The sequence below is a fragment of the Moschus berezovskii genome, chromosome 8 (genome assembly GCF_049115385.1).
Source record: "Moschus berezovskii isolate FMDL1 chromosome 8, NW_MosBer_1.0, whole genome shotgun sequence".
Taxonomy (NCBI): domain Eukaryota; kingdom Metazoa; phylum Chordata; class Mammalia; order Artiodactyla; family Moschidae; genus Moschus; species Moschus berezovskii.
The window spans coordinates 63,040,658-63,057,620 of record NC_142467.1 but is presented as its reverse complement, the minus strand read 5'-3'; the positions used below and the strand labels follow the sequence as shown (position 1 = coordinate 63,057,620).

Below are 16,963 nucleotides of genomic sequence, written 5' to 3'. Positions count from 1 at the left end.
ATTGCTTTGTCTGCATGACCAGACATGAACCCCACATGGGCATAGACCCTCTCATTTACCCCCATATCTGTAGAGCTGGTGTAAATCCTGACACCCAAGAAGAGCTCGATTAATGTGCACTGAATGAATAAACACATATTGAATACATAGAACGTGCAAAAGCAGCCCAGAAGATGCAGTGACTAGCTAGGGACAGTCTCAGGAAGGGAAGCTCCTGTACAGGGTACAGAGTGCACCGGAGCCCCATGCGCCCCCCTCCCCAGGCCAGCAGGGGGAGGGCTCCACTGAAGCCCCTCGAGAGTCAGGAGTGCCCCTGGGCATCCCTGTACTATGCACTCAGACCACAGCAGAGCCCAGTTCCCTTGCTCACCCCACTGTCTCTGCCTGGGCCTCCTGAGTCCCCACGGTGCCCCTCCAGTCCCTGCCCAGTCTGCATTCACAGGATCCTGGTGCCTAACATTTTCCCAGGTTCACACATAAAAAAATGCTGCTAGAAATCAGACCACTCTGGGACATGTATAAAATCTCCTAGCTGCCTGGAGAGGGTTTTATGGGTTGCCTTATCAGGGCGCTGCAGAAGTTATAAGCACTAGGACAGACCATTCCTTAGTTAATCATTCAAACACGAGGCTGGGGTACATTAAAATGATGGATCTGTGCCTGAAAAATAATTTGGAATGTCCTCTGTACCCTCAGCTTTTCCCCTCCGGATACCATCCTCCCAGATCCAGGGTGCAGCTTGAAGGAGAAGATGAGGCCCAGGACCAAAGGAAGGCCCTCAAGGGGACTATTAGCTCCCAAGAGTATAGGCTCCCTTAGGACTGGGGTGCAATGCCTGTACCAACCTGTCTCTCCATGTCCTCCTCCTCAGAGGGCCTGGGCCTGGGCCTGGTTTTATTACCAGGGTCCCCCGGCTAGTGTTTGGTGGGCATGGGTTTAAACCCACACTCTCCAACTTAGAGCCTTAGCTCTTACCACTGTACCACCCTGTCAAGTTCTACTTTGCAACTAGATCATCCAGTTCTTTTACGGCCCTCTCCACGCTGCCATACAACCCCCTCACTAGGTTCAGGGCGAGGCCAAGCCCCTCACAAGCTCAGATAGAACCCCCTCCCATGCCACTGCCAGGGTGAAGCAGAAGCCTCACTTGGTGAGAAGAGACATAGGACAGCCCCTTGGCACATTATTTCCTTGACCTCCTTCAGTTTAGCACGGCTCAGACGCCACTCAATGGTCTACCATTAAATGTGAAGATAGCTTGCGGTGGGTGGGGGTGTGGGCAGGATGACAAGGGAGTTGTGGAAGTGCCTCCAAAAAGCCAACACCAAATCTCACCCATCTCCACCTCCCAGTATGTGGCCCAGCAAGATTTATGGCACTGCACACAGGGGTCATTCTTGAGATAAAGGTCGTAGATCTTGCAGATGACAGGCCTCCTCAATCAGAGCTTCAGGAAAGCATCCTTGACTGATAAACGAGCTGTCCCTAAAGCCTCGGTGACAGGCTCTTAAAGGTCTCCATTGTTCAGAATGTCTACTTCATTCTGCAAGAGGCATATTCGCCCTCAGTGCCAACGCAGCAAGGCAGCCAGCTATATGAGGCAGGAGAGGGAGCCTTCCCCACCCAGCCCTGCCCCAGAGCCCCTGCTCTGCACCCCCTCAGTGGATGCTGAACACACATGGAGCATCACTGCCCTTCACTGACAAGGGTCCTGCACATGCTGAGTGTCCAGCCAAGATAACTGCGGGACAATGGACCAAAAGGACATAGGCTTTGGATCGAAGGAGACTGACCATTGGAGCAGGAGCCACATGGCACTTGGTTAATAGGAGCTTTGACTGTGGCCAACACTGCCAATTATCTACCCAATGTCCATTCTACCCTTCTTTCTCCCAGGCAGAACCCTGAGTTTGACTGGAACAGCAATGTGCCCAGTTAAAAGCATTCACCTCCCCTAACTCTCCTGCAGCTGCAGGTGCTGTGAAGAACACTATCAGGAGTTTCTGGAAAAACTTTACTTTCCTTTTATGAGTATTGTACCTTCTACCTCCCCTTCTCTTTTTTTTAATGCCTTTTGCAGATATGAAACAGAGAAGGCAATGGCAACCCACTCCAGTACTCTTGCCTGGAAAATCCCATGGGCAGAGGAGCCTGATAGGCTGCAGCCCATGGGGTCGCAAAGAGTCGGACACGACTAAGTGACTTCACTTTCACTTTTCACTTTCATACATTGGAGAAGGAAATGGCAACCCACTCCACTGTTCTTGTCTGGAGAATCCTTGGGACGTGGGAGCCTGGTGGGCTGCCATCTATGGGGTCGCACAGAGTCGGACACGACAGAAGCGACAGCAGCAGCAGTAGCAATGAAAAGAGCTATGGAGCCCCTATCTTACAACACGCTAAGGATGGAAGAGCAGAAAGGCAGAAGGACCTGGCATCCCAATGACAACATGGAACTGCTTATCCCGCCCTGGAACGCCTATCTCTGGACTTGTGGTTATCTGGGGGGGGGAACCCACTCTTTGGTTAAAGCCACTATTGTCATTTTGTTGTTACACTGAGCCAAACGCAGTCTTGGGTGATAAAGTCCAAGCTTTAATTGATTGGGGATTTGGAAGAGTTGCTTCACCTGTTTCTAGCCTCATTTCCCCTATCTGTATAAAGAGAAAAATGAGAGTAATAATTGCTACCACTAATAAATCACCCACTATGTGCAGGCACCAAGCAGTGTTTAAAATTCCCTACCCACTGCACTGAGAAAGTGACCATTGTATATAATGGGCAGAGACACGTTGCCCAAAATAATACCTGCTGTGGCCACTTCATTGGGCCTTTTTTGAGAATCAAATAAGACCACATTTGAAATTCCTTAGGAATAAAGGGTTACACAGGTGCCTACTGAATCCCATTTTCTGTGCAGTCAGTGGGATCAAATCCAGGGAGATGCTCTGCTCCTGGAGCAGGAAGTAAACTCATGAGACAAGCCCCCATCACCACCCAGAGGAAAGGAGAAAACAAAAGGAGTTGAAACAACAGTTGTGCCAAACAGAAGCCACATGACTGCCGGGTGAAAGCAGGCCCCATCTGCTTGTTTCCCTTGGGGACCGCCTTCAGAAGTTCAACTCTGGGTGCATCCCCAGCCAACAAGACTCAGGGTAGAGAGCTTCATCCTCTCTTGTGTCTACCTCCCCTCCATCATACCTGGTGCAGTGACCACACGCAGTCAGGATGCTCTCTGTGCTGTCACTGCAGAAATTGGGTTTCTCATTGCAGAGGCTGCTCTGCCAGGCCCAATCTCCCCAGAACCTTGAGTGTGGTACTACCATCTATATCTTACAGTTGAGGGCATGCTGCTAAGAGGCAAAGAGACTGGCTCTTAACCACAAGACCACCTGACCAAGACGACATTTGAACTCATGTCTCCAGACTCAGAAGCTTCTGATATGAAGCTCCAGACTGACGTGTCTCCTGTCACTTTAAGAAATGACGCTGGCTCTGTCTGGCTTGCCTATGTGTTTCTATACAAACGGCATCTCCTCTGGCAGTGTGCATGCATCTCACTCACTGTGGTTCTGTCTCCGTTTCCACCTGTGTGTCTCCGTCTCTCTCTTGGTCTCTCTCTCTCTTCCTTTGTGTGACTCTTACACCCTTTCCCTAGGTCTCTATGAGCTTGTCTCTCTCTGGGTGAGCAGGTTTCTCTGCCTGCCCCCCGACTAGCACACCACACTGTACCTGCTGTTTACCAACTGTGTCCCTTACACAACTCCAACCTCCAGTCCTCAGGGACCTCCTGCTTTGTTGGCAGTTGTATCTCAAGTAGCCAACACAATGTGCTGAATGTATTTCTGTTGAATGAATAAATGTTTGTAAACATTCTGTGAAAGGAGAATGAAAGATCCCCCACACTGGGAAAGATGGGGTGGGGGTGTTCTCAGAGGCAGCTGGGAACTGGGAATGGGAAGGGAAAGAAAACAGAGAAGGAAAGAGGTCTAAAGCCAACATTTCCAGTCCTTATAAAACTTACAGTTAGAAGACTCAACAAACAGTCTTGATGCATGTGTTTGGCAGGGTCCAGTGGCCTAAGAGCCTAAATACACATTCAGCAGTGTCTTCCAAAACTACTTCCATGGAAGATATGGGTTCAGATCCTAGCTCCCCACTGTAGCTTGGCCTCTCTGAGTTTCATCTCCTCCCCAGTCAAGTTGGAGCAAGAACAAGACCCTGCAAGTAGAGTAAATGCTCCTAAGGACATAAGAGCCCTCTGATAATAGATATGGAACTGAGTCCCAGAGAGGGGGAAGGGGTTTCCTGCAGGCCACACAGCCACCTGCAGGGAACATCCCCTTGCAGGGCTTCCTCCCATCTGCAGCTAGTGAAGGACACAGACAGCTGAGAGAGCAACTGGAACAAGCCTTGAAGCTGGAGTGACCACAGGGCAGGAATCTCAGAAAGACCAGGCCTGCCATGACAGGACCACCTACCTCTCCTCTCTCCTAACCCAGAGAGGGCGGTGGCCCTCAAGCCTGCAGTCACTGCCTTTTCTCAGCCCCAGAGCCTCCTCAGGTACAGGTGGGCAGGCACGGCCCTGTAGCCTCTCTGGAACCCTGGGGTACCTGGCTCTGCCACAGGAGCTCAGGCCAGTCTACAGCTCTAAGCCCCAGGCTCCTCTTCTGCAAACACAGGGGCTGGACTGGATGATGTCCAGAGTCTCAGCCAGGTGCCCCCCCTCCATAGGCCTTGATATAGAACTTTCTGGGGAAAGTTGCCTGGGCAGAAGGGAGTGGTCAGTAGGGGACGCAGGCCACTCAGTGAAAATCTCAGAAGGCAGACAGAAACAACAGATTTTGTATTAAAATAAACTAGCTAGGTAGGGTCGAAAGACCCTATTTGTAAATTGTAGAAGAATAAGTTGGTAGAAAAGCCACCAAATATGACTTCACTCTGGAACTTCTGGATAAGAAGAAACCAGGTCAAAGGGTCAACGGGAGGGAAAAGTGTGTGTGCTCCAACTAGCGCTCATTTGCTCATCTGTCCCTCCCCAGGATCCTCTTCAGCAGAGGTGACAAGGCCCTGAGAGGTGGTTCCACGACAGGCTGGCACACGGCTCTGCCTCCCTGATGGCCCTGGAGGACCGGATGTTGGCAACTTCCTCACTCTAGGAGGCTCACATAAGGTACAGCCCACTGGGATCAAGGGTGCCACCGCACCACAAGCAGCCTAGCAGGAGGACAGGGTCTGCATCACTTCTCAAGGTTCTGTCTGACTGCAGGCCACTTAACTAGCCCCTGCGATCCTGTGACTTGAGCATCACTCCTCTCTATGAGGTGCTGTGGGCATTAAAGTCCAGGACCTGCTGCTACGCAAACGTACAATAAATGCTCACCACTATGATGATGGAAACAAGCACATCCTAAGCCCTCTTCTCAGCCTGATTCTCAAACTCAGTTGTGGACCAAAATAGCTTCCATCTGGGTCTGCGCCCCTACTCACTTATAACACACCCTCAGACAACTAGATTCACCTCTCTAGGCTTCTGTCCAAGGATGGATACAGTCAACAGTGGTCAGTGCCATTGTCACTAGAGTAACAAACGTGATTATTCGCCATTAATGTGACACTGGGACACTGTTGGTCCAAATGACTGAAAACTCGGGCTGCAGTATTTTTCTTGCGCCGAGTTTGTATTTCCCCAGGGACCCCTGGGGCCTCCCTCTCCTTGGTGCTCCTCAGCACACCCTCCTCCCCTCCTCACAGCTGGAGCGAGAAGACTAAGGACACAGCTCGGGAGAGTGACCAATATCCTGCAGAACTGCTACCTCAGGCGGTTGTCTAGCCCCTCTGCATCTCACATCTTTATCTGTAAAACGAAGATAATAATAGCAACTCAGAAGACCATGATGAGGATTAAATCTATGGATAAAAGCAAAGTACTTAGAAAAGTGCTGCTGCTGCTGCTAAGTCGCTTCAGCCGTGTCCGGCTCTGTGTGACCCCATAGATGGCAGCCCACCAGGCTCCCCCGTCCCTGGGATCCTCCAGGCAAGAACACTGGAGTGGGTTGCCATTTCCTTCTCCAATGCATGAAAGTGAAAAGTGAAAGTGAAGTCACTCAGTCGTGCTGGCACATAGCAAATACTCAGTAAATGTTAGCTATGACTATTATTTCATGTGTGTTGATATTTTATAAGTCAATATATTTAATAAACAGCTGTGTATAGTTGATAAAGTATATTTGCATTTGTAATGATTCAAACATAACAAAATATCTATACAATCTCTAGTTCTTGTAACAAACTTAAAAAAAAAAATCAGTGTTTATTTATAGCCAAATCTCTGCTTCCTCCTCTGGTGCCTGACACCATTTCACTCACCTCTCAGTGATCACCAGGCGTTGTCCACATGACCGTGAATACCCACTGAGGGGACTGGCCTCTCCAGGCCTCACTGAAGCGCGTCATGGATCTGGCACTGTGCAGACAATAGGCACCAAAGGAACCCAGACTCTGTCTAGTACATCTTGAAGAAAAAATAATTTTTAACTGAAAGCACGCAGGAGTGGGTCTGTCCTTTTCATGTCTGAGACAGGGTAGAGAGGCTGGGTGACAGAAACGAAATACCGAGAAAGGTTCTCACAGTTCAGCTTTTATTAAAATTAAAGGAACATAAATTACAGGAAACTAGAACACGAGTCCTGTTAAAAGAATACATGTGAGGAATTGTCTTCCTCAGCTAGCGCTGTAACCGATGGAGCAGTTGACAAGTGTTCTTTCACAAGCTCTGTGGTTCCTACCATCCAAGCAGAGAACACACGATCAAGGACCTGACTCATGCAGTGTGGTGTACAGGGCGTCAGGGATCAAGTCTGCCTGCCAATGGACAGTCACACGGACACAGCACCCACACAGACATACAGATTCAGTGCCTTGAATTTGCTTTCAAAGAAAGTATTTTACACATTATATACGAATTAAGCAAGAAGTCCAACAAAGGTTCTTATTGCCACTGAAAGGGGGGTAAAATAATTTGAAATCTCATAGCCAAAGGTGAGAACGCAGCACCAGGGCACTTTGTTGCTCCAAATGCTCCGGTCCCAGGCTGAATTGGCCAATGCCGAATCTGTAAGTCACGAGCCCCATGACAAGGGCTGCATAGGGGCTCTGAGGTTGTGATTATCCACTACGGAAGAGGCCTCTGACACTCCCAAATGTCAGAGGTGCTGTGAGCTCTCCTGCTTGGTCAACAGATAACACAGCACGGCTGAACATGAGGGGCTTAGGGCTCTAAATAGTGCAAAAACTTAAAAAAAAAAAATACATTCTAACCTCCTCGCTTCTCTAGGCAAACAGAAAAACTCCAGCTAATTGGATTATGAGTTTGCTCAGCTTCCCAACTAGATCCATCAAGGTACGAACAGGGAGCGCAGAGGCAAGTCAAATGGCACCTGTCCCAAAAACAATAAAGATTCTTTAAATGAGACTAGTTGGCAGATAAATACACAAAATAGAGCCTGGAGTGTAGACACAGCTCAATCGACAAGTAAGTTGTAAGTACAGTATGAACATCTGCAAAGCACATGGTGATCACATTCTTAGCAGGGACCATGACCACTCTTTTCAAGTTCCTTGACAAGATGCTTTCTCAAGAGACATACATCATCCAGCAGCAAAAGGCTTAGGCCTGAAGCTCTAAAGAACAAAGAGATAGGAAAGAATGAAGACTAGTCAGCTGGACCTAGAACCTCCTTGGAGTATATGCTGAAGGGCAGGCCTTTCCCTGGGCTTCTCCATGCCAGACTCCAGGCCAGACTGTGAGAGATGCCAGGAGATGGGCCAACCAGACTCACCCTGCCTCATTCCTGCTGAAAGCCTGTCTCCAGAAAAAGCAGACAGGCATCATAGATGGGTAAGTGCTGCGTCAGTCTTAATGTTAGACCCTAAACAACTGAAGAAACACCAGTGATTTGTGTGTTTTTTTAGCAATCTCCCTTGCATGTTGTGTAAGAAAGAAGCCTCCAAGTCAGCCTGGAGCTACTGAAAAATCAGTTTGGGTAAGGAGAGAAACAAAGGGAAAATACCTACAGGCATGAATGATGTTCGAGTGAATGACACAATAGAACATAACATTTCATTATCATGGATAATAAAAAGCAATTCAAATATTGTGAAAAATTATTTTATAAAAATATCTACATTAAAATTTTAGCCTGAAAGCTATAGCTTCAGTTTTATAAAAAGGCAATCTTTGAAAGCATCTGGCTCAGGAAGATACAAACATTACACAACAGATATCAAAGTAAGACAGCTCAGAAAGCATCTTAGGGGATATTGCAACTGGTTTGTCACAAAAAGAATTAAGTATTCTTATTGCATAGCAGAAAATGAGGTCACTTTCATTTGCATAATACTGCAACTTTTTAGATGGAGAGATGCCATTGGGTACTTAAGAGAAATAACTTTGGAATTCAGAGTCTGACTTCTCTGTTGTCCAAATCAGTATCCAAGCAGAGTCTAAGCTGCTTCTAACCTTGGGCTGCAATTCCATTTCATCACTGTGATCGGACTTCAGATACACCACTGGCAAAGCGGCATTCACAAGCAGTTGTGGCCATCAGAATAGGGGTATGGGGGGCTCACCTACCACATGACCAGCACAGACTTGAAAATAAGTCTGTTGTGCCCACTGTAGGGAAAAAATCATATGGTGGTAAAGGGAGAGCTAGTTTTGGATGGCATCTGAGGGCAGATACAGCACATTGGCTTTTTGGTGATGACGTACCAGTGTTCTAGTCCCCGTGAGAAAGGATGCATGGAGGTGAAATGAACACAGCCTCAGAACACTGCCAACAGGGGCAGCACTTCCTGGGCAGGGAGACGTAAGAAGGGGCCAACAGCAAAAATCCAAAAGCAGAAAACACACTGGCTAGCTCTCTTGGAGGGGACCCTCTCTGGGAAGATGACCATGAACAGTGGCCTCCCCTATACAAGCATGATAAGCATGAAAGTTCAGCTTCTAAGTGTTGGGGGGTACTTCACGTTTCATCTGAAATCAGGAGCTGTGTGACGGCACGCATCAGACCCCAACCCCCAACCTTATCACCAACACACACACACAGACACACCCTGAAACAAAGTCCCAAACCTTGGAACAGAAAGCACATTCCTTCAGCTTCCGATCCAGAGTCAAGCAGAGCTCTGAAACCACGGCCACCTCCGTGCCAGGTAAGGGCGGAACACCCAGCTAACAGCATGTCTTGATCTCTTTGGATCTTTGGAAATGTTCTTCTAGGTTCATCAAAGCTGCATATTTCAGCCTCTTCCCAAGGCTGCTAAAGACCCTGGGTGTCTTGGTGTTCTCCAAACATCTCACTGATATAATATCTGCTCAACGTCAGAAGCAGATGTTTCCCCCTCAAGAGAGTTGAGTGGTTCGTGCACAATAAATATACAGTAAATACACAGAATGGCCAACTCGCTGGGGAGAGTCCTGGGTTTCTAACTTGGGGAGAAGTGGAAAGAATGCCAGCCTCCTGCAAAATCTGCTTGGAAGCGGCCCAGTTGTATCAGAAGTCCAACGTCAGGGTTTATAAAGCTCCTTGGCTCCCTAAGGGTAGACCCTGACAACAGGGAGGGTAAATCCCAGTCCCCAAGTTGTGAGGTTGCTCCAGACATAAGATCTCCCCTCCTTATGCTGGAAATTCCAATTTAAGCAACTTGCTAGTTCAGGAACAGTACAGCTTTCAGGTTCTTTTTTTTTTTAACGCAAGTGAGTCTGTGCACCCTCAAATACCCCTCTCCAGATGCCTAAAGTTCTGTCATTAATCATTTTTACCTGTGAATTAGCAAAACTTTCATCAAGCTCCTCTCAAAATGCAAGTATTCCTGAGAGACATCACACATCCAGGGCCTACCACCATGTCCTCCCTCACGGAAGCAAGAAGTGGGATTTCTGAGGGTTGGAGAGATGGTAGAGGCCTGGAATGGGGGGAGTACAAGGAAAGGAGGACAAGGGTGTCAGACAGGCTCATCACAGACTGCTGAGGGCCAGGGCCAGCCAGTACACCCCTTCAAAGTCATCCATGTCCATGTGATTCACACATGACTCCATCCAGTGCAAGGAAAAACCTATCTTTGGGTTTGGAGGTAGGGTGACCTTTTACTTCACCACCAAACCAGAACACTTATGAGAGTAAAATGGGATGCTCTGAATAATTAAACCTGGATAATAAGTATAAACAGAGGCTGTCCTATCCCGGGAAAACCCAGAAGTAGGGTCTTCTCTGAGACCACTATAGGCAAGGACCAAAGCCCTAACACTTAGTTTTGTTGCTTTTGTTTCCCATGTATTTTTTTCTCCAGTGTGTTTTTCAGTGCTTCACTGAACAGCTAGTTTTCTCAGCTGAAGAGACACAAAATCTCCCAAACTTGGAATCCATTACATCAAAGACCAGGGGCCCGGAGACCAGGCAGTTCTGACGAGAACTCCTGGGAGAAGAGGTGAAGGGAGAACACCCAGCCGAGGGGCTGGGGAACCCATGGTCCTGGTTCTAGCACTAGGAGGACACGGGGCAGCTTCAGGAAAGCCCCACTCTTCCTTAGACAGGGCCAGTGGTCTAGGCTGGTACATGGGCCTGGTCATTTCTGGACATTCCCAGTGTGTCCAACTGCACTTCCAGTAGACAGCAGCTTTAGCAGTCCCAAGGTCCCCATGGGCCAATCCAGAAGAGAGGTTTCTGTGACTTGTTTTTTAGCATAGCAGAAGGATCAGTAGTACAGAAATGGAGACCGTCATCATCCCCCAACTTAGTGAAGCAAAACGTTCTGCGCACGCATGTACACACACACACACCCCTACACACACACACACACAAGTTCCAGCTTCTCTAATACCCCTATAGAAACAGACACACACACACACACAATGCTCAAAGGTGCAGCCAGAACTATCAGGAACCCACTGCTCAGGGCAGGGGACAAAACACCTCATGGGAGCCAGGGGTCAATCACTGTCTTCCCACCCAGACAATACTGCCAAGTTGGAGAAGGGCAGTTCCCGCCCTACTGCAGACCCCAGCAGCGAGTGGCATCCAACCAGTGTGGTCCTGCTGCGCTGAGTCACAGGCAGCACCCCTGCCTTCCTCCACCTCCTGGCAGTGGGAGTTGGGGTCACAAGGGCTTGTGAATCACAGCAACACCTAAAATGAAAGGGGGAGAAAGTTACCATAATATTAATAGTTTCTGCAAACTTATTCAGAGTCTCAAGGAGTTCATGAACGACATCCCAAGCCACAGTCAAGGGAAATGGGCACGACTTATACTGAAACACTGAAGGGCATGTGGACTCAGGTTGTCAGCAGCCGGCTGCTTCCTGCTGTAACAGCTAAGTCCCCACAAGATGCTTAAACATAAAGCACAGTCCCTCAACGCCACAGATGAGAGGTCTCACCTCGCATCATCACACCAATTCATCTCATACTGTAATGACTCCTCTTTCCAGCACTCAGCACCCTCACTGGAAACCTCACAGCTCTAAGTTTGTATCACTTTAAGAGAAGTGATGAGTGAGTCATGTCCCCTTTTAGCAGACATGGAAATGAACTGGAAAGAACAATGGACTGACTTCATGGCAGTAAGAACAGTAAATTCCCATCCTAGCTCTGCCACCACTCAAGCTGCATTGTGGCTTCAGATAAGTCCATGTATCTGTTTAGGCTCCATTCCCACATATTTAAGGTCATCTAACTGAATGTAATGAAGAAGGCAATGGCAAACCACTCCAGTACTCTTGCCTAGAAAATCCCATGGACGGAGGAGCCTGGTAGGCTGCAGTCCGTGGGGTCGCTAAGGGTCGGACACGACTGAGCGACTTCACTTTCCCTTTTCACTTTCACACATTGGAGAAGGAAATGGCAACCCACTCCAGTGTTCTTGCCTGGAGAATCCCAGGGACGGGGGAGCCTGATGGGCTGCCGTCTATGGGGTCACACAGAGTCGGACACGACTGAAGTGACTTAGCAGCAGCAACTGAACGTAAAAGTGAAAGTCGCTCAGTTGTGTCTGACTCTTTGCAACCCCATGGAATTCTCCAGGCCAGAATACAGGAGTGGGTAGCCTTTCCCTTCTCCAGGGGATTTTCCCAAGCCAGGGATCAAACCCAGGTCTCCCTCATTGCTGACAGATTCTTTACCAGCTGAGCCACAAGGGAAGCCCAAGAATACTGGAGTGGGTAGCCTAATCCTTCTCCAGTGGATCTTCCCAATCCAGGAATTGAACTGGGGTCTCCTGCATTGAAGGCAGATTCTTTACCATCTAAGCTATCAAAGGAAGCCCATCTAACTGAAAGATCCCTCCAGTGCTAAATTCTACGCTTGGATAAACATTCCAAATAGGTCTGTATGTGTTACTGTTTTAGCCAAGTTGAACCATACTCAACAGCTAACTTAGGAGCCTAAAATCTTACATGTAATGAGCTGCAGCTGTGCAGAAGATATTTGCAGGCTGACTCACCCAACACCCCTTCTACTTGCTATCCTCTGCTACTGAGAGTAGCAAGTTTCAAGCTCAGGTTCCCAGACTTCCTTGCAGCTGGAGGTGCTGCAATCCTGGCCCATGCAGTTGTTAAATACAAGTCTGCCAGTGTTGCAGCTTTGGCTTTTTCCCTTGACCTGCCCGGAAGAAGCTCACGTAAGGTGCAAGGGGCAGCAGGAGCTATTCATAAAGCTGGCAGAACAGAAAAGACAGGAGGAACCTGATTCTTCAATAACAGTCAGAACCCCCAGGCTAGCCAGGGACTCCTTTCTGCCTGGGACAAATATATACATACAAATAAGATACTTCCTTATTTAAGCAAGTATCTGACAGGTTTTCTGCAGCTGAACCAAATTCTAACTTACAGGGAAGGTGTAACTAGAAGCCTTACTTTAACATATTCCCATGACTAGAGTATCAAATCTGGTTGAAAATGAGATTGAGGGAACATTGATAAAAGAAAGCCCAGGACACCCAAATGGTGAGATTCTGTTGAGATATGCATTTCATGTCAATATCTGGATAAAGGTTCAGACAGAAAAGATCAGAGGTGGCAGAATCCAAGTCCTCAGACTCAGATGTGCTGTCTGCCCTTCAGAACATCCTGCCTGCACCTGAGGCTCCTCCTTCTCAAGGTAGCATTTCTTTAAAAAGCAGGCTCCTATATTGCTTTTTATATGAGCTTTCTGATTATAAAATAAAATATTCCCATTATGGAAATTTCAGATGACACAGAAGAACACCAAGAAAAAAAAATTAATCCCTACACACAAAGAGAATCACCATTCTCTTTTTTGGAATATATCCTGACTTCTAATGATAGTCATAATCAGCCACTGAGTGGTTTCTACCTGCCAGACAGGCATTGAGCTAGGCGCTTTCCACATATTCTCACGTTTCATTCTCACAACAGCCCCAAGTGGCTTGATATGACTTTATTTTCATTTCACAAATGAGAAAACAGGGGTTCAATCAGACTGACTGGCTTGCCCAGAGGCCCAGGGCTAGTGGCAAAGCTGGGACTTGAATTCAGATGTGACTCCAATCTCCATTTCTGTAAACAGGAGCTACTCCAGCCCCGTAACCCAGGACTGCTCAACCGAGCTCACAGGGTACATACATTTTGCATCATCCTTTTTTTAACCTAACAGCCTGTCACAAACATAGTCTCATATTAAAAACACGTCCACTGTATAAATATTGCACAGCTTATTTAGCTATGTCCCTCACGTCGGACAATAAGTAGTTCTCAGTTTTTTGCTATGATAAATAATGCTCTAATAAATAACTTTGTCCATAAATCTTTGCATGTCAGGCCACTTCCTTGAATTCTAAGATAACACAGTCAACTCAGTCAATGGGTTTGAACATAAACTGCACATTTGCTCGTCTCCCTCCCACCTACTTCTAGAGTAAGCAAACAGTAAAGAAATGGACATGAAATACTCAACACATACTCCAAACTCTAACCACGCACACCTGCACTTTCCCCTCTCATTAAGACTCACATGGAGCCAAGAGGGCATCATTCACTGGCCTCCCTGCCTCATATAGGAAAATGCCCTGCACTTTTCACTTCAGCTTCGGAGAGAAAATGATAGTACTGGTTTTAATAGGTAACAGTGAGAACAGAATCACTCTAGGACCAAAATGCCCTAAAATCTTTTCTATTTAGTTGATAAAAATCCTCAATGAGGAAAAAAAAAAGGTAAAATAAGTTCATTAATTGAAGCCTTGGGCAAACAGAACGCAATACAAAGCCCTTTGAGCCTACACGGCATAGTCTTCCTTTGCACTAAAATCCAAACAAAATGGAATAATGACCTTTCTAATGAAAAATAGAATAAGAATACCATTGGAGTCATAGTGAATGATAATGGTCATAAAATACTTAGGAGAATGACTGGCATATTGTATGTGCTCAATAAATAAATGTTAGCTCTGACTCTTCCAGTTTCTGGAGAACCAGATACAAGGGGCTGAGCTACACAGACATATTTGCTTGCCTTCCTAGAGACCCTTGACCTCAGCCCCACCAACTCTGATTCTGTGCCCTACACCTCACCAAAACTGCCACACACACCCCCTAAGGAATAAGCTTCCATAGGCACTTTTCTGGCAGCCCAGTGGTTAACACTCCATGCTTCCTGTGCAGGGGGCATGGGTTCAATCCTTGGTCAGGGAACTGATTTCACACGCCAAAACAAAAAAAAGCTTCTACAGCAGCTTCATTCCTCCTTCCTCCCTCAAGCCTCTTGCTTCACCCACCAACCCTGAGTTATGGTAGCAGAAAAGGCATGGGCTTAGGACTGGGTTTAAATTCTGACTCAGACACTTTTTTTAGTCACATGATCTTGGACGGGTTATTTAAACATTCCAAACCTCAGTTTCATCATCTATAAAATGGAAGGATACAGTCTCATTCAACCAGAGGGTTGTTGAAAAGAGTATCTTGTAGGTAAACATTTATAAATAAAGCTATTTACTGGGGCATTATTTATCATAGCAAAAGAAGACTCTGGGAACTACTTAATGTCTGACACGAGGGGAAATAGCTAAGCTGTGAAATAATTACCATATCTAACACACTGCTTTGTGGTGCAGGGAGTGGGTACCCGGCAAAAATCAGCTATCTCTGTGGCTGTGACCCAGCCTTCAAGTCTAAGTAGGCTTTGTCTCCTCCAGGAAGCATTCCCTAACTCTGCCACTTCTCGCATGTCATGTCCTAAAACCTGTGTAGCACATTTCTTTTAGCACTTACATGTACATTATCTTGTATTTCCTGGTTTTGGAGGCTCGTCAGGAAGGGCAATGAAATTCTAAAACCTCTTATGACAACTCAGATCAGTTGGAAGGGATTCCCTGAAACACTGTTAAGAAGAGTTCAGAGGCTACCTTCAACTTCACTGGGGAAATGAGTGCTAATTACGGGTATCGGTCATGGGCACAGCATGAAGGAGTGGTGACATGTGACAAGCATCTGCCTTCCCTGGAGGAGGCACTCGGCCCCAGGTTAAGCAAACTGACCTGGGCCCCACCTGCCCCACCCCATCCCGGGCCCTAGTGTTGCAGTGCGGGTGGGGTGGCGCACACTGACCTGCATAGCTCCGCCCTGTGCTCATGTTGGTTGGCAGCAGCGTCCACTTGTCAGTGACAGGATTGTAGTACTCCACTGAAGCCAAGTTACAGGATCCATCATCCCCTCCAACCACATACAGAAGCCCATTCACTGCACAGACCCCTGGGAATCACAGAGAGGCCAGAGGAGGCATGAGAGCAGGAGCACAAGAGAACTGGCGAGAGACAGTCTAGATTGCCTGGGAGCGCACTTCCTTCCCTTTGTGGCAGCACAATAGATATCTGGCTCCTCAGGTTTAAGTCTCTCAATGAATGAATGCCCAACAGTCACTGGGCTCTGAGGAGCCCCCTTCCTAACAAGGTCATGTCTCTGACCAGGCAGCTTTCACGACGATACAGGCCCACAGATGTTCCCTGCTCTTGACCCTATAAATAGGCACAGAGCACCATTAGGTACAGGCCCCGTTCTACTGCACAGGCACACAGGCCTCCCACGCTCCGTCTGAGCTAAGAAAGAAGACAGCTCAGGGGATCTCACCCACACTACTTCTACTCTGCTTGGTTCCCTGATAAGCCCTGTTTCATCAACACTGTGGGGCACTAATGGTTGTGCTTGTGATCCCTTCACACAACTGGTGTCTAAATCCACACACAGTTTTCAGGGACAAGGCTTTCCACCCACCCTGATCTCAGAGGCAGCTGGTTTGGGGGCAAGGTCTCATGTAACAAGGACTTAAGAGTAGGAAAATGTAAGTACTGCTCATCAAGACTTTAAAAGGTCACAGTCTAATATTCTCTGTCTTTTTTCAAAATAAGATTCAGGGATTATGTGCTCAGATGCTCAATTGTGTCCAACTCTTTATGACCCCATGGACTTTAGCCCAGCAGGCTCCTCTGTCCATGGGGATTCTCCAGGCAAGAATACTGGAGTGGGTTGCCATGCCCTCCTTCAGGGAACCTTCCAACCCAGGGATTGAACCCACGTCTCCTGCACTGCCAGCTGAATTATTTACCACTTTTGCTACCTGGGAAGCCCTAATTCAGGGATTGTGCTGTGTGCTTAGTTGCGCAGTCATGTCTGATTCTTTGCAATCCCATGGACTGTAGCCCACCAGGCTCCTCTGACCATGGGGATTCTCCAGGCAAGAATCCTGGAGTGGGATACCATGCCCTCCTTCAGGTGATCTTCCCAACCCAGGGACTGAACCCAGGTTTCCTGCATTGCAAGTGGATTCTTTACCATCTGAGCCACCAGGAAAGCTCAAGAATACTGGGGTGGGTAGCCTACCTTCTACAGGGGATCTTCCAGATCCAGGAATCAAACTGGGGTCTCCTGCATTGTAGGTGGATTCTTTACCACCTG

At 47.6% G+C, this 16,963-nt stretch overlaps 1 protein-coding gene across 1 annotated transcript in view; it reads right to left on the bottom strand.

Moving 5' to 3' along the window:
- Positions 1 to 6,628: 6,628 nt before the first annotated feature.
- The window catches only part of KLHL3 (kelch like family member 3), a 132,135-nt gene continuing 121,800 nt past the window's right edge, over positions 6,629 to 16,963 (bottom strand). Inside the window, exons 14-15 of the mRNA XM_055430784.2 lie at positions 15,620 to 15,763; positions 6,629 to 11,189 (exon numbers count right to left, since the gene is read on the bottom strand). Coding sequence (XP_055286759.1) covers positions 11,161 to 11,189; positions 15,620 to 15,763 — 173 coding nt within the window. The 3' untranslated portion in view covers positions 6,629 to 11,160. The remainder of the gene's footprint in view (positions 11,190 to 15,619; positions 15,764 to 16,963) is intronic.